Raw genomic sequence first — 26,774 nt, forward strand, 5'->3', positions numbered from 1 at the left:
GAGTGGGGTTTTGGGTGTAATGAGATCCTCTAGGGCAGGGGTTCTCAAAGTATGGTCCCCAGACCTCAGCACAGGCTTCACTAGGGGGCTGGTTAGAAATGCAGATTTCAGGCCTGCAGAATCTGAGGCTTTGATTTAACAGGCCCTCTGGGAGAGCTTGTTCTAGGGAAAGCTGCTCTGAAGGAGGGGGTAGAGGGATAAGGTGCCAGGAAGAAGGACCCTGGTGAAAGGAAGGGGTCAGAGCCTTGAAAGGAGACTGAGAAATACCATATTTTATCAGTTCTAAGATGCACATTTCCCCCATGTAACATCTCTGAATTGGGCCGATTACTGTCTGCTAGGTAACAGATGTATGTGGTTGTCACTGCCCTCACAAGCACATTAAAATGTGCAGAAAGGGGCCAGTGACCTGGAAGGAAACCCCTACGAGAACAAGGGACACTCAAGAAGCACAGCGTCGTCAGCTCCTTTGTTAGCAGAGAGGACCATTCTGTGGAAAAACACGAAAACAATGACTTTGATCAAAAGGGATTCAGAAGAGTCACACTCTGAGAAGTTTTAGCAATATCTTCAATTTATTTTTCTTATGTTTTCCCTTTCATGTATGCACAAGAATGCTGTATGATCAAATCGGTATCTATCAATAAGTCTCAAAGAGCTCTTTTAATAAGAAAAAAAAAAAAGAAAATGCTAGTGGCAAGGAAGCACAGCCATACTTTGATTGGCAGATGTTTTTCCTCTCTTTCTTGGTGGTATATAAAATAATGGTGCAATCTTACCATCAAAAGCATCTTAGATTCTATGCAATAAATATAGAAGCGATCAGAGACATTACAAGAGTCCCTGAAGAGAAGGGAGATGAAATATAACAGAGTGGGTTTTAAGAGGTGTGATGGGTGTCTGCTGCTTCAGGAAGGACCAGGATGGGGAAGGCCCAAGGGAGGGGATTGCATTTGACAACTGGAAGGTCATTGTTGAATTCTAGGTTTCTCTGGGCGGGCACTCTTTTTTTTTTTTTTTTTTTTTGGGCGGGCACTCTTGCTTTCAATTTATTTGCCTTGATCAACGGGTGCTTCAGGGGGCAGACACTGTACTTGAGATACAGAAATGAAAGACCTAACAATCTCTACCCCCAGTAAGCGCGCAGTTCAGAAGGGAGGACAGCATGTAAAATCCTGATTATGAAACGTTAAGCTCGTTGCTTTCAGTGTGTGTATGTGTGTGGCAGGCGGGGTGATGGATGAGGCCTATGGGGGCAAACAGGCAGGGCATGTAAACCTACCTGGGGCAGAAGGGAAGAGGGTGTCACTGAAAAGGCCACATGCGCACTGAGGCTCCGAGGATGTGGAAGAGTTTGCCAGGAGGGGCTTCAGCTAGAGGGAGGCATGAGAGGGCCCAGAGGTTCCATGTGGTTTTCTGGAGCCTACAAACTGGGGGCCTAGGTGGAGGGAGATTACAGTGGACTGGTCAGAGGTGGCCAGATCATAAAGGGCCCGATGTGCTTTTCCCTGGAGGTTAGATTTCATCTTTACACAGTGAGCAAATTAATTTTAAATTGATTTTTAACTTTTATCAAAATAATGTATACACGTAGTTTAAAAAGACCCAAAGTATAACTCTTATAATGAAAAATAAGAGTTCCTGACCCTACCCATTCTCTCCCTTTCCCTCCGTGATCTAGAGTTAGCCATTTAAGAAAATCTTTCTTCTAGCCCTTTGTCTTCTTAATTACTACTATGATTTTACAGCTATACTTACTGACAGCAATTTTACATTATTTCTTGACTTCCTGTTATGGAAGATGAAGAGTTAGTTCCCATTATACAAACCATCCCAACACACATACATTTCCCATCTTCCCATTGTCTGAATATGGTTATATCACCATTTTTGGTTAAATCTCTTTGTCTAGTGCCAGTTCCTCCTGGATGTCCCCTTGACTTTTCTCCTGGTAGGATCCTCTGTCCTCTTCCTCTTTTTGGTCCTTCCCTTTTGGGGTGGGGCGTGGGGGAGAAGCTCATGCTAGAAAGGCACAGGAGTGGTAAAATTGTTGACATCTTGGATGTGTGGAAACGTCTTTACTCAATCCTTCAACCCATACATTAGATGCTAGTTGAAAATAATTTCTCCCCAGAATTTGGACACCATTGCTGCTTTGTCTTCTAGCTTCTAGTGCTGCTGTCAAGAAGTTTGATTCATTCACTTAGAAAATGTATATTGAGGCCTCACTCTTTCCCAGACATGGTTCTAGGTGTTGGAAAACAGCAGTGAACAAAGCAGATAATAAACAAGCTAAATAAACAAAAGTCAGGTGATGAGTGCTAAGAAGAAAAAAAGAGTGGTGAGTCTGTGCACTAGTTTTGTGTATTTGTGTGTGCGCAGAGAGGGTTTTTTCCCTTATGGTTTGAGATATGGTGGCCAATCTTATTCTTGATCCTTTGTATTTGACTTGTTTTTAACACTCTTGCTGAAAGTTTTTAGGATCTTTTTTTTGTCTTCCATGATAAAAAAATCTATGTTGTGTGTGTAGGTCTTTATATTATTATTATTATTTTTTAGTACCTTCAGATACATTTTTTTAAAATTTATTTATTTTATTTATTTTTGGCTGCATTGGGTCTTCGTTGCTGCGCGTAGGCTTTCTCTAGTTGCAGCGAGCGGGGGCTACTCTTTATTGCAGTGTGCGGGCTTCTCATTGTGGTGGCTTCTCTTGTTGCAGAGCACAGGCCCTAGAGCGCACAGGCTTCAGTAGTTGTGGTGCACGGGCTTAGCTGCTCCGCAGCATGTGGGATCTTCCTGGACCAGGGCTCGAACTGTGTCCCCTGCATTGGCAGGCAGATTCTTAACCACTGAGCCACCAGGGAAGGCCCTATATTATTACTATTATTATTATTATTATTATTATTATTACTATTATTATTATATTTTTGTTTTGAGGTAATTGTAGATCCCCATGCAGTTATAAGAAATATTACAGAGAGATTCCATGTACATAGATCCCATACATTTCACCCAGCTTCCTTCAGTGGTAACATCTTACATAACAATGTAGCATACATAACTATATGTAGCTATATGACATAACACATATGGGCTATATAACATAACTATATATAGCAAGATACCACAACCAGGAAATTGGCATTGATATCCATCAGCCTTACTCAGATTTTACTAGTTGTACACTCTCATCTTTGTGTGTGTGTGTGTGTTAAGTTCTATGCAGTTTTATCACTGCAAATTCCTGTGAGCACCACCACAGTCAAGATACAGAACAGTTCCATTACACAGGCTTCCTGGTGCTACCCTTTCACAGCCACACCACCTCCCTCTCTCTTCCCTCCCTGACCCTGGCAGCCACTGATTGGTTCTCCAGGTCTTTTTTCATCCATTCTTCTGGACTCTCAGCAGGCCTTTTGATCTGGAAACTCATATTCTTCTGGTCTTAGACATTTTCGTCCCTCCCCTTCTTCTTGCCTTCCCTTTCTCCCTTGGTGATAACTTCCTCTCCACTGTTTTCTCTTTCAAAAATTCCTAAGGGTTGGATATTGAGTTTCCAGGACCAATCTTCTAATTCTTACCTCTTTTCTGGCTTATTGTCCATCTTTTTGATTTTTTGTTCTATTTTAGAGTAGCTGCTTAGGTGATTCTTTGGAATTTTTTTGTATTTTTAATTTCTGTGAGCTCCATTTTATACTTTCTTTTTATTGCATGCTGTTCTTGTTTCATGAATGCAGTATTTTTATCTTCTCAAGTCAACAATATACTGAGTATTGCTGTGGAGGTTTATTTCTCCTTCTTGCTTTGTCCTGGTTTCTTCCCCCATAATTTTCCCCCTGTTTATTTTGGTTAGTTTTTATATTGAAGCTTTTCATAGATGTAGTGATAATCCTTGGCTGTCTTAAATGCAAACAGGGATAAAAAGCATAGAAGGAGCTTTCCTTTGGCTTATTTTTTATCTGCTGGTCTTTTATTTTTTTAACATCTTTATTGGAGTATAATTGTTTTACAGTGGTGTGTTAGTTTCTGCTTTATAACAAAGTGAATCAGCTATACATATACATACATCCCCATATCTCCTCCCTCTTGCATCTCCCTTCCATCCTCCCTATCCCAGCCCTCTAGGTGGTCACAAAGCACCGAGCTGATCTCCCTGTGCTATGTGGCTGCTTCCCATGAGCTATCTATTTTACATTTGGTAGTTTATATATGTCCATGCCACTCTCTCACTTTGTCCCAGCTTACCCTTCCCCCTCCCCCGTGTCCTCAAGTCCATTCTCTACGTCTGTGTCTTTATTCCTGTCCTACCCCTATATCTGCTGGTCTTTTCTCTGATGCCATTTGTTTTTCCAGAGAAGATTGCTATAAATTCCCATCTTCAGGTTAGGAGAGTGGGGAGTGGAGGGTGGGAGTGAGGGTGTGGAGGAGATGTCTGCCTACTAGAATTTTGGGAGTGGGCTTGGGGAGTGGGGCTGGGCGGTCTCACTCTTTGTTATGCAGTATTCGGAAACTTCAGCTAGCCTTCTGCCCTCAGCTAAGCCTGGCATCCCTGAGTCCCGATTCACTTGCTTATACTCTCCAGAGATTAAGTTGGCTTCTCTTGCGCAGGCTGTGGGGAGATCCTTGGAGGCCACCTGGAGTGGCAACTAAGTACTCCTTAAATACAGACTTCCAGCAAATTCCCATTTTTAATCCCATACCTCACTCCATCTTCTACTGTGTCTTCAACACCTGAGGCTTTTTGAGGTTCTGCGATACAAGGGCTTATTTCTTATCTGGAATCCCCTCTGGTTACTTTGGTTTCGACTTTCTTCATTCTTCTGTGACTGTTCTCACTCCCTTACTGCCCTTTAGTGGGCTCCTGGGAAGGCATGCAGACATAAGTGGTTGATGAACCAGAGGACCATCGAGGCATTTTGCACAGGAGTTATTAATGTCTCTCCAGGGGCAGTGTGGAGGGTAGACTGATTGGAAAGGGCAATGGTGACAAGAGGAAGCAAGTGCATTAGAGGAGAGGCAAGAGATGACAGGCGTGGGAACTAGCTGTGGCAGGAGGGAAAGGAGGCGGGAAATATCAGGCAAGTGGGATGAAAAGGACCTTAGAAGTAAAGGAGAGGGATGAATCTACGATGCCACCTCAGTTTCTTTTTTTTAATAATTTATTTATTTTTGGCTGCGTTGGGTCTTTCGTTGCTGCACGCAGGCTTTCTATAGTTGTGGCGAGCGGGGGCTACTCTTCGTTGCGGTGCGTGGGCTTCTCATTGAGGTGGCTTCTCTTGTTGCAGAGCATGGGCTCTAGGCGTGTGGGCTTCAGTAGTTGTGGCATGTGGGCTCAGTAGTTGTGGCTCACGGGCTCTAGAGTGCAGGCTCAGTGGCGCATGGGCTTAGTTGCTCCCCGGCATGTGGGATCTTCCCGGACCAGGGCTCGAACCCATATCCCCTGCATTGGCAGGTGGATTCTTAACCACTGGGCCACCAGGGAAGTCCCCGCCACCTCAGTTTCTGACCCAGGTGGCAGGTGGCTTAGTGATGGCTTTGCTGAGACAAGGAACACAGTAAGAGAAAGTCTGGGTGAGGATGGGTTCAAGTGGAGGAAGTATGAAGAACCCAAGGGAATTCCAGGTGGAAGTATCCAGCAGGTAGATGGATATAAGGGTTTGAAGCACAGATAGTGCCTCTTGCTGCCCGTCCTTGCCAATTAGTAAGCTGAAGCCAGTGGCATGAATGAGATCATCAGCTGGCGGGTAAGGAGGAGGGAAGGGTGGAGAGCTGAGGACAGTGGACCGTGTGGAGGTGAAAGGGATAGTCTCTGTCCTCCAGGAGTGAGATAAATAAGGGAGTGGAACCAAGTGACGCCCAGCCCAGCCCTATCACTCCAGAGCTAAAAATGGTGGCCATTCAGGCTCTGATGTTGGCCAGCAGCCTCTGAGCCCATAAATTCCTCAAGAGCTGTTTATCTAAGCTCTGCAGCCCCCGTCCCTGAGCCCCAGGGAGGGGACTGCCCACTTTCCTGCAGCTGTTTCAGGACAGTTGATGGGGATGCCCCTGGGCTTTCCTTCTCCTGGGGCACAGGATTGAAGAGAGTTGATGGTGGGCATTTCCCCTCTGCCTTGAAGTCACACTGAAATCCAGATCATTCCTGACTCCCTCCCTCCCACAGGCAGCATCAGCTCTGAGGTCTGTCTATGGGAGGCCTGGTCATAATGTTCTTAAATGGCAGAATGGGTGGCTGGCCTCAGGTCTGACACCTAGAAAGGACTTACCCTGGGGTCTTCTGGCTATATGTACCCTGGCAGCCCTGATGGATGTAAAAATAAGCATGTTCACTTTGACCCAGTGCATGCACTTCACTAAGCCCTTTATGTGCTGAATCCGCAGGACTGTATAGTTGGGAACATATTGTGCCCATTTTACAGATGAGGAAGCTGGGGCCCAGAGAAGTTGGGTGATTTACCTGAGGTAGAGTCTGCATATGTCTATACTGGGCACACTCCCAGGTTAGAACTCTGAATTTATGCTAGATGTTGGCTGTGTCCTTGTCCTGTGAGAGCCCATCCCCAACCCTGCCACCCCTCAGCCCCTGGTGAGTGAGTGTGTGTGTGTGTGTGTGTGTGTGTGTGTGTACACGCCCCTCCCTGCTCCTGTGCTCTCCTAGACTGCCCTCCAGAGACCACAGGAATTCTGATGAATTAATCTCATCACTTTATCAAGGAGGCACTTACAGAAATTACAAGGCAAGGCCACCAGCCTGGCTTTGCTGGCAGCCAGCCGCTAGGGCCATAAAACAAATTGAAAGGAACAAAAATAAATAAATAAAATTAGATCTCTCTCCCTCTCACACACACACACACAGCCACACCCAACAGAGTCAAGAACATCCCTAGGTTCTTGTTAATGCTCAGTCTCTTGTCCTGGGAGAGCAGCAGTGCCAAATCAACAGTTACTTATGGACCCCTTGCTGGAGTGACAACCTAGGATCTGTCCTTCAAGGGATTGACAGGCTGGCTGGGGGCTGAGACCAGCGAACGTGAAGAGTTAGCCACCTGCCAGTGGCATCCCAAGGCGGCCCGAGTCCCCATGCCCCAGGCCCTGTAAACTCACCGCCCAGGGGAGCAGAGCCAGACCCCCTGGTTTCAAGTCCTTGTTCTGCCTCGTCCTGGACTCGGCTCACCTTTCTCATCTGTAAGATGGAGAGGAAGATGTTTACCTCCAGTGTTGTTGGGAAAATTAAAGATTCAACATAAGAAAAGTAGAACTGCAGCTGCTTCATAACAAGCCCTCGTCAGTGTTAGCTCTCAGTGTGTATTGAGCACCTACTGTGTGCCAGGCACTGGGACTACGGAGAAAAGCTGGTCTGGGAGGAGGAGACACACAGTGGCGACCGGGTGATGGAGAGAAGGAGCACCTTCCCAAGGGGGACCAGGAGGTGTGGGCAGGCCAGGCGAGGAGGCGGAGGGAGCAGAGTGGCCTTGTCCTAAGCAGCAAAGGCCTGGGAACCTAGGAGGTCACTGAGTTCCAGGAACTGATAGTTATGCAGAGCAATGGGGAAGGTGAGGCTGGAGAGAGAGGAGGGGAGTGGGGTGGAGGCCGGGGCCAAATTCTATAGAACCTTCTAAGCCGGGATAGACCTGGATGAACTAGCTTATGTATGGGATTTCCTCCTTTCTGTTTCTTTCTCCCGCTCTCTCTCTCTCTCTCTCTCTCTCTCTCTCTCTCTCTCTCTCTCTCTCTCTCTTACAATGTCGTGTTAGTTTCTGGTGTACAGCAAAGTGATTCAGTAATACATATATATCTATTCTTTTTCAGATTCTTTTCTATAATAGGTTATTACAGGGTATTGAATATAGTTCCCTGTGCTATACATAGGTTCTCGTTGTTTATCTATTTTATATATAATAGTGTTTATTCGTACATTCCAAGCTCCTAATTTATCCCTCCCCTGTTTCTCTTTTTAATTTTACCATGCTTATGTGAATATTGAAATTATTTCCCAAGAAGTCACACAAGAGAGTGACCTAAGGAATGGTTAGGGTCAGGTAACAGAAGGGAGGGGCACGCGGAATCTTTATGCCTCCCCCTTCCTCTCACCTCCCATCCTCCAGCACAGAGGATGACTTCTGGCCCCCCTCCCCACAGAGAGGTGGTGCCGGCTGGACTTGAGAGAGAGAGAGAGAGAGATCTGTAAGGTGCTCCAGCCAGATCGGCCTCTGTGAGCCTCAGTTTTCTCACCTGTACAAAATGAGGATGGAATCCTCACTGGGACGTTGTGAGTACTCAGTGTAATTAGGCATCTTGTAATTGGGGCTCAATAATTTCTGTACTTCGAAACACTTTTGTCAGTGGTGGAACCTGGTTCATGCTTGTTCTCAGAAAATCCAAATGCTACCTGGGGAGGCTGAGGCACAGGGACACCTGAGGACAGCCCCTCTCCCCTTCCTCTAGACCACCTCAGTAGCTGGGTTAGCATACGGGCCTGTCTGAAGTCCCCAAGCTTCTTGTGGGGTGCAGGGGTGGCACAGGGGCCCTGTGTGGCCTTGGGTAACTCACTTCAGCTCCCTGACTCTCAGTTTCTTGGTCTGTAAAATGGGGCACTGGTGGGTCCCAGAGGGTTGTCGTGAGGATGGAGGGAGCTGAGACAGGTCACGCTCATAGCAGGTGCACAATGAAGGTGGCTGTTATTGCTGCTAAAGTGGATGGGTTATGTGGCGGGGGTGGGGGGGGTGGTCTGGGCACAGGCAGGCCTGGAGCTGCCCTTTCTAGCACGGTGCAGGGCTGGGAGTGGCCTTTTGGAGGCTGCTCTGTGCCAGGCTATGTCCTTGTTGGGTGAGCTGGGCCCGGAAGGGGAATCTGGGCAAGCAGCTTGCTGGGCATCACTTGTCCCTGCTCCCTGAGAAGGTGGCAGCTGGATGGGTGTTGGGATGAAAGGTTTGCACTAGTTCAGAGTCTGTTCTCTGAAAACCACAGACTCAAGCAGACTGCACTGACTGGGACGGGGGCCGAGGAGACATGATAAAATCCAAAACAGCACGGTGGTCCGCTGTCCTGCACTTGTATCTTTCTATTGCCTGTCTCTCCGCCCACCTCCAACAATTCCAGTCCCTTTCCCCCTCCCATTGCCTTTCCTTTGGCCTCCAGGCTTGTTATAGCTGCACAGTGCACATTTGTGACATGAGTGCAGACGCGTAAGAGCACTCAGGACAGATGCTGCGCCCCTACGTTAGAAAGGCAGCTGCAGCCTCTCCCGACCATGCTGTCAGCCCTCCCAGGAAGAAACACTGAAAAGGGACAATGGCCTCCCCAGAGGATTCGAAGATCAGCTCATCCTGAATAAGACTCATATAGTTACATTGCACAGAACCACTCTGTAAACCTCAGGTTTCTCATCTGTAAAATGGGGATGGTATCAGTACCTACTTCATGGAATTGCTATGAGCATTCGGTAGATTTTTTATTCAGCAGGCTGGTCTTGCATGCCTTCTGTGCAGCAGGGGTTGATCTCAGTGCAATAGAGATGACGTGATGAACAGCACACCTCTTGCCTTCGTGGTGCTCACAGCCTACTAGGAGCATGGGGTCAGGTTCATGGAAGCCATTATTATCACCCAGTTAAGGGGTGACATGGAAAATTAATCACAATTTCCCTCTGCAGCAATGAACTGTGCTTATAAAATCACCAGCTCACGTCAAATCGTGCTTTACAATTTTTAAAGCAATCTTATATACATGATCTTGCTTAATCCTTCATTTAGCAGATATCACACTATTTTGCAGATGAGGAAACTGCAACTCAGTGAGAGGAAAGTGATTTTCTCAAGGTCAGCCAAGCTGGGTGGCCTGGGCTTCTACCGTGGGATGTGGGATGCAGGCCCTGGTACCTGCGGGCTCAGAACTGCCAAGAGGTTTTTCCCATGAGTTGGGGCCCAGGCTGGAGGGCATAGGGCCGGTGGGCCACACTGACGTTTTGGTCAGCAATGGGATAAAATTTCTCTGCTTGGGATAAAATGTCAGCTCAGTGAGTTTTGATGTCCCAGGTCAGTGGTGGCTTCAAAACTGTGGGTGACCATTCTTCAGAGCTGTGGCTGCCTGGCCGACCTGACCTCTGGCACCGGGATCTCTGTATTTAAGAGAGTAGGAAACACCCTGACACGTGTCTCGGAGCGCCTCCTACTTGGAGAACCACTGCCCTGTGGGAACCTCGGGGCTGGAGAGTAGTGATTTGGTCGGTGAATCCCCATCCAGCCTGTGGCTGGCAGATGGGGGCAGCACCTGGCAACCCTTCTGTGTCTGCTTACAGGGAACATTGAGTACAGCTGCCCGGCCACCAACGAGTGTGAGATCACGAAACGGAGGCGCAAGTCCTGCCAGGCCTGTCGCTTCATGAAATGCCTCAAAGTGGGGATGCTGAAGGAAGGTAAGAGGCCCCGCTTGGCCATGCAAGGCGGAACCGAAGCCTGGGTCCTGGGCAAGCTCTTCTCCCCACGGGAAGTCTCAGACCCCCGGAAAATGCCAGCAAGCTCAGGACTTTCTCCCTGAGCGGCGCATGAGAACAGGTCTCCCCCTGTAGCCCGGGTGAAGGCCCTGCCCCCCGGGCTGCCTGTCTCACACACCCTGCAGGCAAGTGTGCAGCTAAAGCTCTCCACGCTCTCGGGAGGCGGTTGGGCAGCAGGAGTTGGAAGTTCTCCATTAAAGATCCTTTGGGGAATCATGACCCCACTTGGGCCTTAGAACAGCTGGCTTGGCTCTCTGGGGAAGGCCCTCATCGGGGCCAGGAACCCTCTCCACCCTGGGAAGGAAGGCTTGGGATGCTTTATTGCCTCTCGGTGGCCCATGGAGTGTGGGCATGCAGAGGGCAGAGACATTAAGGCCCAGAATGACACGTCACGTACCCTTCACCTGCCAAGGTCAACCTCTGTTTTCCAGCAAGTGCACAGGACATGGCTGTCACCTGGCCAGTGTTTTCCTCCTCCTGTTCCCTGCCCCCACCCCCATCCTCTCTCTTCCCTTTCCTTTCTCTGCCTTTTGCCTCTCTTTCTCCTCTAGAGCCCTGCCATCCAACACGGCAGCGTGAGCCACGTCTTCTAAGTGTAAAATACACACCAGATTTTGAAGACTTACTAGGATGATAAAAAGGAGCATAAAATATTGTAGTAATAATTTTTTAAATGATTACATGTTGAGATGATGATATTCTGGACATATTGGATTAAACAAAACATATTCTGACATTGATATCACGACTTCTTTTTACCTTCTTTAGTGTGGCTACTAGAGAATTTTAAGTGACCTGTGGCTCTCATTATTAGGACAGCACGGCCCTCGGTCTCCTGCACCACCTTCCCTGTTGATCTGCTCAGGCAGATGAACCTCGTTTAGTGCCATTTCTGGAGATGGGTAGTGTGTGTGTGTGTGTGTGTGTGTGTGTGTGTGTGTGTGTGTTTCTCCCCTTCCCCTGCTTTCAGGGGGAGCCAGTGGCAATTTCTACAGATCAGCTTTTATGATTCTGGGCCCTGGGATCCTTCCAGAAATGAGAGGAGTCAGGAAAAGAGGTGTGTGCTGATGATCAGATTATCTGATCCAGAGGGACTGGGAGAGAAGAGGAAGGGGCGGGACTGGAATGCAGGTCCTCACTGGGAGGGGCTTCTGGAGCCCAGCCCAGCCTTTAAGAGCCCGAGGCCCTTCTCCCATCCTGGCTTCCAGGTGCCCTCTGGGAAGAGGGCCCGAATCTAAGGTGCTTTGTTAGTAGGACGACTTGGACGTTGTTGTGATGTGGAAATCGGGGACTCCCTCCGTTTTCCATCCCGGGCCCCCCCTTCACCTCAGCTCAGCCCAGTTCCTCCACCACCCCTGTGTCAACATGACACATCGACCTTTAACCTGCGTTTCTAACTAGTTGTTTCATGCAACCCTTTTGAGATGGAGGAGGCCACTCAGCCCTTATTCACATGCCAGCTGCTCCACCGGGGGATCAACTGAAGAAAGAGCTCTCTTTCTAGATTAGAAGCAGGCTGCGCTGGACCTGCTGAAAGACTGTGTCTGTTCATTTTGATTCTCCCCAGTTTTGGTTTACCCCTGTGCAGGGTGTGACCCCAGCTAGTGGCTGAACCAGGTCCTCTGTCTTCTGTACCAGGTTCTTTCTGCTCTTCCAGAGCACCCTGGGGTTCACAGACGAGGAAACTGAGGCACAGCGGCCCTCAGAAACGTGCCTCAGCGCTGGTCTCCTGACTTCCCCCTCTGCATGCTGCTGGGAACCAACCCAAGGCTTCGTCAGCCTTGCAGAGACTCTGCTCTTGAGTTTGTAAGGATGTTCTGGGAAGCCAGGTGTGAGGTCCCTGACTCAGGCAGGGGCCAGCTGTCCAACAGCCTTTCCTGGTTGGAGCGTGTAGCCTTTCTTGGCTTACTTCACAGCGTCTGAGGAGCTTGGAACAGAAGAAGCTGATTGCTATCAATATACTCCTGAATTTGAAGGGAGACAAAATTGAGTCCTGCAGGGACTCACGCTGGTTTGAAGGGAGCTGGTCCCAGAGCCTGGAGCCTGGAGCTTCTCCCTGCTCTGCTGTGTCTGCTCCCCATGGCCCGGGTCAGGGGTGGGGAGGCTTCCAATCCCAGGCCACCTCGCCCTCCCCCCAGGATTATGAGCAGGGAGGGAGAGATAAGGAAAAAGTGGAGACCGCCACTTGAAATCCCTGGACCACCTTGCAACCTTTGAACAGAGTCTCTTGAGGGACTACCCAGTGCTGGGAAGAGAGTAGGGGTGCTTCCCAGTGGCGCCCCAGAAAGGCAGAATGATGAGGGGACCCACAGAGGCAGGGAAGCAGGTGGCCAGGGGCGCAATCCATCGGCAACAGCAGGCCAGGCACCCCACCAGCTACTTAAAAGGAGTGAGATGATGGATGCTGTGTGTCCCAGGATGATGGTGTGGGCTGCTGGGGGAACGAGAGCCTCAGGTGGGGAGCACACGCATGGTGGGCACCTGAGGCTGGTGGCGGGAGCCGGGCAGGTGTGCTGAGCTGAACTTCCCGGGGGCCCAGCCCCAGGTCCCCCAGGAGCTCTGCCCCAGGAGAAGGGCAGTCACCAGAAGGCTCCCCTCCCCGGCTCTGCCCTGCCCCCGCTGCTGACGGGGGAAGATGACACAAAGGCTCCAAGCGCCTTCGTTTAGCTCTTCCCCGCAGTACAGAGCCTTGGCAAGATCCTGGGATCTGAAGCTCCACGGGGACCAGCCCCTTAAGAGGAGCGTGCCTCCTTGAGAAGCCTGTGTCCCTGCCAGACAGCTGCCCTGGCTCCTGCTTTTGTTTAGGTGCCCGTCCCCCCCTCCCCCCATCATGTGCAGGCGCCCAGCCTCCCTCTGTCTCCCTCAGACTCTGACCTGACTCTGAAATGCAGATCCCAGCCTTCCCCAGGTGCCCCCCACCCCATCTTCAAGGCTCCTCGACATTGGGGAGCCAGGGGCTGGGGTCCTGGGTCTTCTGGGGGAGGGGGATGGAGAAGGGGAGAATGGAAGGCCAGCCTCCGCCTCCTCCGCATCTCACCTACACATCAGAACGCTGTTTCCCTCTTCTGTCCAGCAGCTCTGGATGCCTTATTCGGTCTTTCCTTTCTTAAGTAAAATAACCTGAGAGATTGCCACGTGATTTGGGGGTCCCAGCAACTGCCAGGGAAAAGGTCAGAAGTGGGGCTTTCTTTGGCTCAGCCTCTGCCTCGAGGCTGCTGTCAGTTCTGGAAGCATCGGCTGTGGAACACAGGTGATGTCCAAGGGTCTGTCTTGCTTCAAGCAAATCCCGTGTATGAAAATCTGTATTTTCAGAGAAAAGAGTGATGATTCTCTTCATAAGAAACTGAACACAAAATCTGCTCTGGGCTAGGAGTCAGTGTCTGTGTCCCCTCCTGGCTCTTAGGTATCCTTGCTGTGTCTATTATTTCTCACTTACGCACCTGGGCCTCCATTCCTTCACCTGTGGACCAGGGGTGTTGAAACCTGCTCTCTGTCACTAGGTCAAGGTGAGGACCAGATGGGACAGCTCCTTGGTAAGATCTGCTGTGGGACCGCTTTAAAATGTCAGCTTCCTGGGAGTGTTAAAGTAGTATTGGATTCAAAGATACTCTCGTTTGCGCCCACTGTGTGAGGCGGGGCATACTAGTGTCCAGCTGGCTTGATTTTCCTCCTGGATTGGCTGGTGGGAGTCTTAGAGGTGGCATCGCCTTAGGCTGACCCCGTCTGGGGTCTAAAATGAGGATGAGAGGGTCCCTTGGGAGGACCATGGAGAAGCTCTCCCCAGATAGGTGAGGGTGTGGCCTGACGGCCTCTAAGCCAGGAGGACCTGGAAAACCATTTGCTGCATTTCACAGGGGGCACCCGTACATCTGGGAATTCTGCAAATCTTCCCGCACAGACTGTCCCTGCAAACTTCTCCTGCTCACCTCACTTTACCTCCCTCAGGCCACCAGCCTCCCGGGCCCGCTTCATTTCCTCCTCCCCTCAGCCCCTGGTCTGCCTTTCCCCAAGTGTTTTCTAAAAGATATTTGATTTCAGTGAAAGCTGGGCTGACATCCATGCAATCCGCTCTCAATCTCTTTGTGCTTGTTGGGAAGGCGGAGGGCTCCTCCGGGGATGCTGGGTAATTGGGTTAGTGGCCAGCTCATGTCAGGAAATTAAAAGGAGGCCCTGATCAGGTGCCCGCTGCATGGGATTTAATGGCTTTGTATTTATAGAGTATCCCGCCTCTAGCCCATGCCAGAAATACCACTTTTCTGGCCCTGTGAATGAAGAAAGAGGATGAGAGATGACTTGCCTTTAAAAATTCTTTTTCTTTTCCAAAATACATTAGTGTTCTGAAACAAAACAACTCTTGAGCACTTCAAAGAATAGTTTTGAACTAGAGCCCAAGAACTCTGATGGCTGTTTGTATCCCCCGAACCACTTTCCACCCTACACACACACATGCTCACGCACACACATCTGACGCCTCACAAGATCTTCCCGTGTGGCCTCACGCCTTCGGCCACTCAGGCACGATGACTTGATGACCTCTGGTTGGGGAAGTGTTAATTGAATGAAGTCACAGGAGATGGTCTTGTCTGTGCTGAGCCCTTATTACTGTTCATTCAGGGCTTCTGGCTCGTCAGACATTGGATAACGGGTTCAGTGGTCATACAGACACGGTAAAACCCCAGCGGCATCATTTATCCGCTCCTTGGGTGATTTACTAACTTCTTTAAGCCTCCCTTTCCTCCTCTGTAAAATGGGAATGATAGTAGTTAGTTGCTGTTTCATCTTGCTCCCGATTCACCAGGGAAAGCCCCTAGAGTTGTACCACAGAGTAAAATGTTAGTCACTGATTTAAGATACTCTGCATCATGTTACATCACTGGTTTCTTCTGTGTTTCAGAAGGCAGTTTTGAATGTCCTGTAGCCTCTTTCCCTGCTCCTTGGCTGATGACCTTGCTTCATATTTGCTTGAGAAAATAGAAACAGTCAAGTGGGGAATTTCTAAACCTCCTGCTGTTGAATCCACAAACCTACCTACTTGTTTTTTGTCTTCACTCTTTTTTTTTTTTTAATTTATTTATTTTGGCTGCGTTGGGTCTTCGTTGCTGTGCACAGGCTTTCTCTAGTTGCAACGAGTGGGGGCTACTCTTTGTTGTGGTGCGTGGGCTTCTCATTGCGCTGGCTTCTCTTTGTTGTGGAGCACGGGCTCTAGGGCATGTGGGCTTCAGTAGTTGTGGCACACGGGCTCAGTAGTTGTGGCTCACAGGCTTTAGAACACAGGCTCAGTAGTTGTGGTGCATGGGTTTAGTTGCTCCGCGTCATGTGGGATCTTCCTGGCCCAGGGCTCGAACCCGTGTCCCCTGCATTGGTAGGCGGATTCTTAACTGCTGCGCCACCAGGGAAGCCCTCTGTCTTCAGTCTTGTTAGAGGTATTTCTGTTCCTATCAAAAGCCAGTCTCCCCATCTCTGTGCTGAATTGCATTCCTCTTTCTTTATTAGGGACTTGACTCCTATAGTATCATGTCTGCTTCCAACCCCATCAAACCCTTCCTCACTGCTGGATCATTTTCATCAGCACCCAAACAGAATTTAATTTTAAAAACTCACAAATGTATTTTGATCCAAACTTTATCTCTGTTCAGCTGCTGCTACCTTACCCTGCTCCCTTTCTCAACAAAACTTTCCTGAAGGGTTGACAGCACTTACTATATATCTATCCACTTTAAAAATAAAAATGAAAACAAACAAAACACTTCCTTAAAAAGTAAGCATTGAGGGACTTCCCTGGTGGTCCAGTCGGTGGGACTTTGTGCTCCCAATGCGGGGGGCCCAGGTTCAATCCCTGGTCGGAGAACTAGATCCCACATGCGTGCCGCAACTAAGCACCCGCATGCCGCAACTAAGAGATCCTGCATGCCACAACTAAGACCCAGCACAGCCAAAATAAATAAATAAATAAAATATGTTTTAAAAAGAAAGTAAGCATCAAGTAGATCCAGAAAAATATTTATAGTATGTTATATTAGTTAAGGTAAGGCTAAACTTCTGTACAAAGAGACTCCCTTCCTCCCTCAAAGCAAAAAACTCAAACTTAAGCAAGATAGAACTTTAATTCTCTGTCATCTCTCATATAACAGTCCAATAGATCTAAGGTGATCCAGGACTGGTTGGTGGCTTTGCCATCCTTAGCAGGTGGTTTCCACTTGTGGACCCATCTCCCAGACAGCCAAAAGGAAGAAAAGCCTATATCCGATCCCTCGAAGGGCAGGACCCAGAGTGGTACAATTTCCTTCCATTCACAGCCCATTGGTGGAATCTAGTCACTCGGCCACACATCTTTGCAAGGATGTCTGGGAATTGTAGTCTTTAGCTGGGATGCCATGTGTCCAGCTAAAACTATGTTGGGTTGGGAAAAGAATAACATATTTTAAAGGACAGGCATTGTCATTTGCCAAAAACATATGTGAAGTAGGAAGAATATTGATACCTTCCACCCAGTCTAAGAAAAAGAAATTTTGCCCTTACTTTTGAGATTCTCTCTGTGCCTGAGCCCGCATTCATTACTTTCAGGGGCAACTCTTATCCTGATTTCACATTATTTTCCCTTGCCTTTCTTTATGGTTTCATCATATATTTGTATCTCAAATCATATCATGTTTTTCAGTTTTAAATGAAATTATACTATACATATTCTTCTGCATCTTAATTATTTTAATCAGTATTTCTGAGGTGAATGCTTCTTGTTGCATGGTGCTATAATTCATTTATTTTCATTTCTGTATTACAGGAGTCAGCCGGTTACATATTTTAGGCTTTGTGGGCCAAAAGGTCTCTGTCTTAACTATTTAAATCTGCTGTTGTAATGTGAAAGTGGCCACAGACAGTATGTAAAGGAGTAAACAGAGTTGTATTCTGTGAGGTACTTGTCTGAGCCTTTTCCCGAATTTTCTACTTTATTTAGAAATCTTTATATATTCTGGTCATTTTTTTTTTTAATAAATCTGTTTTTTTTTTTAAGTTATACAATTTTTATTTATTTATTTATTTATTTATTTATGGCTGTGTTGGGTCCTCGCCTCTGCGCGAGGGCCCTCTCCAGCTGCGGCAAGTGGGGGCCACTCTTCATCGCGGTGCGCGGGCCTCTCATCGCGGCCTCTCTTGTTGCGGAGCACAGGCTCCAGACGCGCAGGCTCAGCAATTGTGGCTCACGGGCCCAGCCGCTCCGCGGCATGTGGGATCTTCCCAGACCAGGGCTCGAACCCGTGTCCCCTGCATTGGCAGGCAGACTCTCAACCACTGCGCCACCAGGGAAGCCCCTCTGGTCATTTTTATGAGTCATTTTTTCAGTAGCTGGTGTTGTAAAAATCTCATTTGTAGCTTTCTTCTCTTTATGGCATCCTTTAATGAACAGAAGTTAGTAATTTTAATAAATTGAATGTATCAGTCTTTTCCTTTATGGTTTGCACTTCTGTGTCATTAAAATATATATATATTATTTATTTATCTATTTACTTACTTACTTAACCTGCTACTGTAAAGATGCTTTCCTAATCTGCCTTACCCATGTTGGTCTTGGATCCTGCTGGACTTGACTTTTGAGTACAATGGGCTGGCTCCAGGATGGCAAATTGCTTTTAGCTGGACTGTCAGCTGTGGGGTGGGGAGCAGCTGCCTAGAATTCATGATTGAAAGGCTTCTTAGGCAGTGCCTGGGATCAGTAGGCAAGAGTGCTGTGACTGATTAGCAATGTCTGCCACAGACTAGGAAATGGAGGGTGGTGGCACAGCTGACAGCTTTTTGCCGTGACTTATCTAGTGCAACTGAGTTTAAGTGATTTGCCCAAGGCCATGCAGCTAGTAAATAACAGAGCTGGGTGGACTCTAGTCTCCTTGGTTTTATAAGAATTCCTTCTAAGAAGCCCAATCCAACTCACTGAGATGCCTTGGCCAGTAGCAAAGCCTATAGCCCTTCCTCAAAGTGGGAAAAAGAGGAAGGGAATGGAAAGGGAGGCTGAGCTGAAATAGTCTTTCCTGGTTAGGTGTTCAGTTTTAGAGAATTTTTGGCAGCTGGGAATGCAAGGATAGCACAGCCCTAGTGAAATGTCCTTGGGGACACAGTGCCCTGGGTGAGAAGAATCCAGAGGAGAGAGCAGCAGGAGAGCGGACACTTCCTTAATAAGCGGAAGGCCAGGGTCTCATCACCCAGTACCATCTTACCCATCCTGGAGCAGCTGGCACAAGCCCTGGAATATTAGTTGGCATGTGTGTTTATCCACCCGCAAGGCTCTCTCGGCTTATAGTGAGTCAGGAGTGAGGCACTCTTCACCATTATGATATGGCACTAGGGTAAGAGGCAGCCCGAGATAGCTGTCCTGTCGGAGGCAGCAAGGTGAGCTCACCTGTCACCCAGGACCTCCTGCCAGACAGGTGGCTGAAGGGAGCTCAGATCGTGCGGGAGGTGTAGATGAGTGTTTAGGCAGGGCATTCTGCTGGGCTGGGGTGTCCATCAGCGTGTCCACGTGACCCACAGCCCCTGGGCCCTCAGGAGCCCAGAGTACTCCTATCACCTTTTGTGTGGTTTGTTCCTCTTTCTGGAGATGGGTCAGCTATAGTTTGGTAGAACTTATAGGTAGAGAGTCAACACCTAAGTCTCCTGGAAGGAACACTGGTTAGACAAAAGTACTGCATAAAATAGGTTTAGTGCATGCTCCCCAGACCTTGTAGGTAGTCAGAAGCATTAGAGGAGCATTGCAAAATTATCCGTTCCTGTACATCTCCCCTATTGACTTAGAACCTCGAAGTGGTTAAGTCCTTAAGGTCTGTGTAGTTCAAAGGCTTTCAGGGCATTCTGACAATCATACAGGGTAGGTGGTCTCAAGTTCAGGGCAAAGGAGATAGGACTTAGAGATAAAGGTTCAGATCCTCCCTCAGACCTTTCCTGGCTGTGTGACCCTGAGAAAGTCACCTGACCTTTCTGAGCCTCAGTTTTCACATGGGAATAATAATAATCATCATGTGTTCTCCCTCCCTCAATTTTGTTACACAGATCAAATGACATATGGAAATAGCTTTGTAAACTGTAAAGCATTGCACACATCCTTAATAAACCAAGGACATTAAATTGGGTGTGTGTGGCGGGGGCAGGTTTCTAGGTAAGGGGAAGAGAAGAGTCTTGACCATGACAGCTTTGCAGTGTCAGGATAGCATCTCTGCAGAGGAGGCAGGAGAAGGACACAGGCTCAGAACCTCTCCCTCTCTGCCTTGTCTGAGCCTTTCCTGTGGGAAGAGAAATGTGATGGGGCAGCGCATGGGACAGGCTGGGGGCCAGGTGCAGGGCCATGCTTTTCTGAACTTTAACTGGTTATTTTTAGTGACTGGGATGAAAGAAAGAAACTTAAAACTGCCCCCTGCTGCTGCCGCCCCTGCACACTCTGCTATTTTTACTTCTGAAAGGCTGGGATCTCGTCCAGCTTAGGGAGGGCGACCGAGGAGAAAGGGGGGGAGTTGGAGGGAAGCAGGAATTATTTTACTTCCATTAAGAAAAAAGTCAGAAGCCTGATCTTATCAAGTCAGCAAGTGGACATCTGATTCAGGACGCGGCAGCCGCGGGCCCTGGCTGCTCTGACGTGCCTGCGGTGTGGATAGGTCAGTAGATGGGGCAGGGGCTTGGGGGAGCCCCACTCCCCTCCCCGCAGGCAGTTTCTTCCCCAGAGCAGCCCAGCAGCTTCTTTGCTCTTTCCTGTGCCCTGAGCAGGGAAGTGGGATTGGACACTGAAGATACAGGGGCACCAGCCTAGTGATGAGACTGCTGGGGGTTGGGGACTATATGGCTGCAGCCGAGCATATTCAAGAGAGTACCTGTGTTGGCGCTGTGTGCCCCTGGGCACAATATTCAACCTCTCTGAACCTTTGTTTCTTGAGAGTTTTGTTTAACACATCTGACCTATGGTAGTTATAACTAAGGGGGTGTGTTTCTCTCTCTTCCCATGAAGAAAGCTAGCAGTTCAAGGTGGACACTACCACTTTCATAGGCAGATGAAAGGAAAGAGATTACTATTGAGTGCCTACTGTGTACTGAGCACATTACTATGTTTCATACATTTTATGTTATTTAATTCCACTAATCAGAGAAAAGTGAAGTATTTAAAAAAATCTTTTAATAGCTTTATTGAGATATAATTCACCCATTTAAACTGTACAATTCACTGGTTTTAGGTATATTACATTGTTTTTTTAATTGTGGCAAAACATATTCAACAAAATTCACCTTTTAGAAACCTTTTCTTTTTTTCCGGCCGAGCTGTGTGACTGTGGGATCCTAGTTCCCCAACCAGGGATTGAACCTGGGCCACGGCAGTGAAAGTGCTGAGTCCTAACCACTGGACTGCCAAGGAATTCCCTAAAAATCATTTTTAAGTATACATACAATTCAGTGGCATTAAGCACGTTCAGTGTTTTGCAACCATCACCACTACCTGTTTCCAACACTTCTTCATCATCCCAAATAGAAACTATACTATAACTCCCCTTTCTCCCCTACCCCCAGCCCCTGGGATCCTCCAATCTACTTTCTGTCTATTCGAGTTATTTCTTATAAATGAAATCCTAGAACATCTCTCCTTTTGTGTCTGGCTTATTTCACTTAGCATAATGTTTTCAAGGTTCATCCATGCCATACCATGTATCAGAACTTCATTCTTTTTTTCATGACTGAATAATATTCCATTGTATGTATAATTCCACATTGTGTGTCAATGGATACTTAGGTTGGGGAATTTCCTGGCGGTCCAGTGGTTAGGACTCGGCACTTTCACTGCCAGGGCCTGGGTTCGATCCCTGGTCAGGGAACTAAGATCCCACAAGCCACACAGCTCAGCCAAAAAAAACTTAAAATTAAAAAAAAAATTTTAAATTTAAAAAGGACTTTTGAAAAAAAAAGAAAGGATACTTGGGTTGCTTCTACCTTTTGGCTATTGTGAATAATACTGCCATGAACATTTGCAGATGAGTATCTGTTTGAGGTCCTGATTTCAATTCTTTTGAGTATAGACCTAGGAGTGGAATCACTGGGTTACATTTCCACAAGTAGTTAAATAAATTTTTTTTTAATAAATTTTATTTATTTATTTATTTATTTATTTTTGGCTGAGTTGGATCTTCGTTGCTGCATGTGGGCTTTCTCTAGTTGCGGTGAGCAGGGGCTACTCTTCGTTGCGGTGCACGGGCTTCTCACTGCAGTGGCTTCTCTTGTTGCGGAGCAAGGGCTCTAGGTGTGCGGGCTTCAGTAGTTGTGGCGCGTGGGCTCTAGAGCGCAGGCTCAGTAGTTGTGGTGCACGGGCTTAGTTGTTCTGCAGCACGTGGGATCTTCCTGGACCACGGATCGAACCCGTGTCCCCTGCATTGGCAGGCGGATTCTTAACCACGGTGCCACCAGGGAAGCCCCAGTTAAACAAATTTTTAATTAACCTTTTAAATTTTGATATAATTGTAGATTCATATGCAGTTGTAAGAAATAATACAGAGAGATCTCATGTACTCTTTACCCAGTTACTCCCAATGGTAACATCTTGCTAAACTATAGTACAATATCACAGGCAGAATATTGCTTTGATACAGTCAAGATACGGAACAGTTTCAAGGGTGAAGTATTGATATTTTTAATAATAATTATATTGGCTAACATTTATTGAGCGCTCACTACGTATTCATGACACACTTATGAATACTTAAATTTTGGCCTGCACATGTTAAAAGATGAAACAGTGTTGAACTGTAGTTAAAACAAAGGATAAGTATTTATTATAGTATTTGGAGCTCTGGTATACTTTACATGAGAATATTATTGATGCTTTTTTAAATTCAAAAAGTATCAATAAGATGATATAATCTAATAATCCTGGACAGCAATTGTAAGTTAATTAGTATTTTAATATGCTCCCTGAGCCTACTTTTTTAGATATTTCACTAATATAAGAACACAAACAATAAGGCAACTCTTATTTCAGGTTCAAGTCCTGGCCTTTATTTTTTTCCATTTGCTGTTTGTAAGACTTAAGCATCCTAATTTAAAAAGTAATTGCCCATTTTATCAGCGAAAATTGCTTTCTGCTGCAAGTTACAGAGAACTTGACTGCTAGTGGCTTAAGCATCAATAAATGAGATTGATTGCCCCACCTAAGAAGAAGACCAGAAATGGGCAATTGCACAGGCTTCTCAACCACAGCATCAAGGGCTCAGGCTCTGCCTTTCTTCTCTGGTGTTCTTTGGTGTCCTCACGTGGCTGCCTCATTGTTACAAGGTGGTTGCCACAGCTCTAGGCTTCATCTTCCAGGTCAGGGCAGAAGAAAGGCAAAAAGAGCTGCACCAACTATGTCTGTCTCTTTTATCAGAAAAGCAAAACGATTCCCAGAAGCCCCCACCATGGACTTCACCTTACATCCCATTGGCCAGAACCAGGTCATATGACCAGCCTTGGTTACCAGGGAAATTGGGAAAGTGGGGAACAGGAATGCTGGGACTGGCTAGGGCTCTCTATGAAGAAAGCCCTATGTGCCTATGAAGAAAATCCAGTCTCTGTTAGCATGGAAGAGGGGGAATGGAATGAAATTGGGTAGGAAACTAATAATGTCTGCCAGATCCAACTGTTAGTATTTGTTGATCCACTTCTAAAGGATTCATGATACAACATCTTGCTGTATTACCTCTTGGGGAGGGGCTGCTTCTTTTTTTTTTTTTTGATAAATTTATTTATTTTTGGCTGCTTAGGGTCTTCGTTGCTGCGCACGGCTTTCTCTAGTTGCGACAAGCAGGGGCTACTCTTTCCTGCAGTGTGCGGGCTTTTCATTGCGGTGGCTTCTCTTGTTGTGGAGCACGGGCTCTAGGCACATGGGCTTCAGTAGTTGTGGCACACAGGCTCAGTAGTTGTGGCTCGTGGGCTCTAGAGCAGAGGCTCAGTAGTTGTGGCGCACGGGTTTGGTTGTTCCGTGGCATGTGGGATCTTCCCTGACCAGGGCTCGAACCTGTGTCCCCTGCATTGGCAGGCGGATTCTTAACCACTGTGCCACCAGGGAAGTCCCCAAAAAAACACACGTTGGCAGATAATAAGTATAAACATAGACCAATGTCTGTTTAGGCGGAGTGCAAAGCAATTCAGACCTCTGTCCACTGTCTCTGCCCTTGAGGGGCTGACCTTTCTCGCATCAGGTCGCATCAGTACAGACAAATGTGTGGAAGGCGAGGAGGTGGCTGGCCTAAAACACTGTACAAATGTAGAACATAAAGGGTACTTGAGCATAGAAGGTGGATGCCCAAGGATGTTCAAGTCCATAAAGGGTTGTCTTATGGAAGGGAGGTGGTCTTGTTGGATGGGATGCAGGGTAAGGAGTGATCTGGAGAAAGAATTTAGCTCAATACAAGGAGAAAGTTTCATGAGGAATAGGCTGCCTTGAGAGAGTGAATTTCTGGAGGCTGGAGAGACAAATGGAAGCTGGGGCAAGGATCAGACCCTGAGATTCTTTCGTTTCTTAACTCTGAAGAGCTTCATTTTAACTGGGCACGTCATTTTACTCAGACACTTGAGTACTGACCGCAGGCTGTGTGCTGAGCTTGGGCTGCAACGATAAATGGAAGTCCTGTCCAGGAGTTGCCCACCGTCCACCAGGGAGATGGGCACATAGTGTATAACGGTGAAGAGTTGTTTTAACCTCGGTTGCTGTATAGAGAAAGAACAAAGGGAGCCCAAGAATGGCGTGGCCAGCTCTGCCAGGGGAGTCTGGAAAGGTTTCCCGGTAGAGATAAGAGTTGAACTGGGCCATCAAGGGTACCTTTGATGGTACGGGTAGGTCACTTAGATGGGGGCCCATCTGCCCAACCCCAGCCTGGGTCTGTGCCCCAGGACCCCTCTACCCTAAATGGTCTTTCATAAACCCTGACCGTGGGGCAGTGTAGGGGGGAAGGGAGAACTCAGAAAATGGGGCAGACCTGGGCCCTAGACCAGCTTGGCTAAGGCCACGCAACTCATAAGGGACCTTGATCACTGGATCCCGTGGGCTTGAGTGGCTTGGGTTTGTGCTCAGAGTAGGACTTGGAAAGCAGACAGGAAGCAAGGAAAACAAACACACCTCATACCAGGTATCAATTTGTGCATAATCAAACGCAACAGGCTACTTTTTTTTTTAATAGAATAACCTATTAATTGATACACTTATTGATTGGAGCTATTGACCATTGTGCTATAAAGATCTGGTGGAGAAAATTTAGAGAGTTTATACCTGCTGTGCCCTGGGAAGTCATACCCTGGAATGGCAAAGAGCTTGGATATTGGCTCATTTATTGGGCAAATTGCTAAATCTCTGTGAGCCTCAGTTTTTCTTGTTTGTAAAATGGGGATAATAGCACCTGCTTTATATGCTGTGGCTTAAATAGGGCAACGCATACAGAAAGTCCTCCATAAGTTAGGCTGTTCTCATTATCACTATCAATGTGACTTACCGGAGGGTTGTACGCAGCACAGGGGAAGAGCAATAATAATGATGGCAGTGATGGTCAGAGTAACAGCTCACATCTTCTAAGCACCCACGTAGCACATTGGGTGCCACACAGTCCCTGGAGTAGGATGGCGAGCAGCCTCTGGCTGTGAGGGGCCCCTAGTCGTTAGGGGAAGCCCAGTGTGTTATTGGAGCCCAGGAAGAAGCACCCAGCCTGGGCGGAGGCATATCCATTCCTGTATGTGTCAAGACTTTCTTGAACACCCACGGAGAGCCACGCCCTGTATCAGGACAGAGAGTATTCCACAGGGAGGCCGCGACAGAGGTGGCATCTGCCCATCTTCTCGCCTTGCTGAGGGATGGGCGCCTCTTTTCACTTTTGTGGAGCAGTTCACTCTCCTGCTGACATCTGTCTGGGATCAGGCAGCCTGGGTGGGAGGGGGAAGCTCATGAGACTGGCATCTAGCAGACAAAGTCAGTGAAGTGGGGAAGGGGCTCATCTTGGACTCCAAGTCAGACCCTGGCACATAGTAGGTGCTCAGGAAACTGGGGTCCTCACGGTCCTTTATGCCTGACGCTTGGTATTTTCACCTTGGTCTTGCCAGCTTTCCAGGGGGAGAAGCTTGGTGGAGGGTTTGACTCGCCTCGGGTGTAGTAGGCAGGGCTGAGCTGCTTTGTGGCTGTGTCACAGGATGGGGTCAAGAAAACTCTTCCAAACAGGGAACTTCTCCCCAAAAACCTTTTCCCCAAAGGGAGGAACTGTCCTCCTTATGTGCCTGCTCCTTCTACCCTCACAGAAGGGGCCAGGAGCGGTGAGCCAGAGTCCCATCAGCACGTGGGTTTGGTCTTGTGCTGAATGGGATTCGGCTGCCCCTTCAAGGTCCGAGGTACCGATGGAAGTGGATTATATAGCCGCATCCGCTAGGGAGCTGTGGTCATTATTGACTTTCTTCCTGAGAACGCCTCCAAAATAAACTGCCTACATTCATGTCCTTATCTCAGTGTTTTGTCCCAGAGAACCCACTATAGAGGTGGTCAGTTGCAACCCATTCTGACTCTCAAAGCAGAAGGGGAGTTCATCGCAAGCCCGTCAGGAGGCTCAAGGATCACACTTAGCCAGACAAGCACCAAGAGAAGCCCCCGAGAGCCCAGGCATGGGAGATGCAGTAATCAGGAGAGTCTGGCCCAGGGCTGCCCACACCCTTGCGGCTGAAAGCACTACTGCTACCCTCCCCAGTGAGATGACTCACAACAGGGGAATTGCCGTGAAATAGGAAGCAGGGGTGGGATACTGGGTAGACCCTTTCCTGGGAAAAAAAGTTCACTACATCCATGTTCAGCATCAAATACAAAAGTGCCAGGCTGTGGGGTAAAAAGGACGCTGCTGATGAAATGCCAAGCATTGATTGGCCCCTAAAAGACAGTCCCCTCAGGCAGCCTGGCTGGGTGTGCTTACAGCATCCTCCCGGCCCTCCGAGCACCCCCGTGGGCTAGGAAGATGGAAGAAGGTAGGACTGGCAGGAGGAAGTGCTGGGGAAAGACAGGGCCCCGAAGATCACCGGACTGGGGCTCTGTGCCCATGATGCTGTTGACCTTTGGGGAAAGGAGGAGGAGTTGAAGCCACCGAGCTTGCTCCCTCTGGGGACTCTGGCTCTCTCTCTGACTTCTTATGTGTTTTAGTCAAGGTCCATTTCATGGTAAGGAAAGGAGAGCCGCTCTGCTTTCTGTGTTAGTTCTCACTTGGAGCTCAGTTGATGGGTCCCATCCATCTTTTCATGTCAGGTCACATAGGTTGGTGGTCACACA

General features: G+C 48.0%; 1 protein-coding gene across 5 annotated transcripts in view; it reads left to right on the forward strand.

The window, feature by feature from the left end:
* ESRRB (estrogen related receptor beta) overlaps positions 1-26,774 on the forward strand; it is a 176,478-nt gene that overhangs the window by 129,476 nt on the left and 20,228 nt on the right. For all 5 annotated transcript variants that reach the window (XM_007184514.2, XM_057542132.1, XM_007184513.2 and 2 more), the window contains one exon: positions 10,295-10,411. In XM_007184514.2, coding sequence (XP_007184576.2) covers positions 10,295-10,411 — 117 coding nt within the window. The remainder of the gene's footprint in view (positions 1-10,294; positions 10,412-26,774) is intronic.

The sequence above is a fragment of the Balaenoptera acutorostrata genome, chromosome 3 (genome assembly GCF_949987535.1).
Source record: "Balaenoptera acutorostrata chromosome 3, mBalAcu1.1, whole genome shotgun sequence".
Lineage (NCBI taxonomy): Eukaryota > Metazoa > Chordata > Mammalia > Artiodactyla > Balaenopteridae > Balaenoptera > Balaenoptera acutorostrata.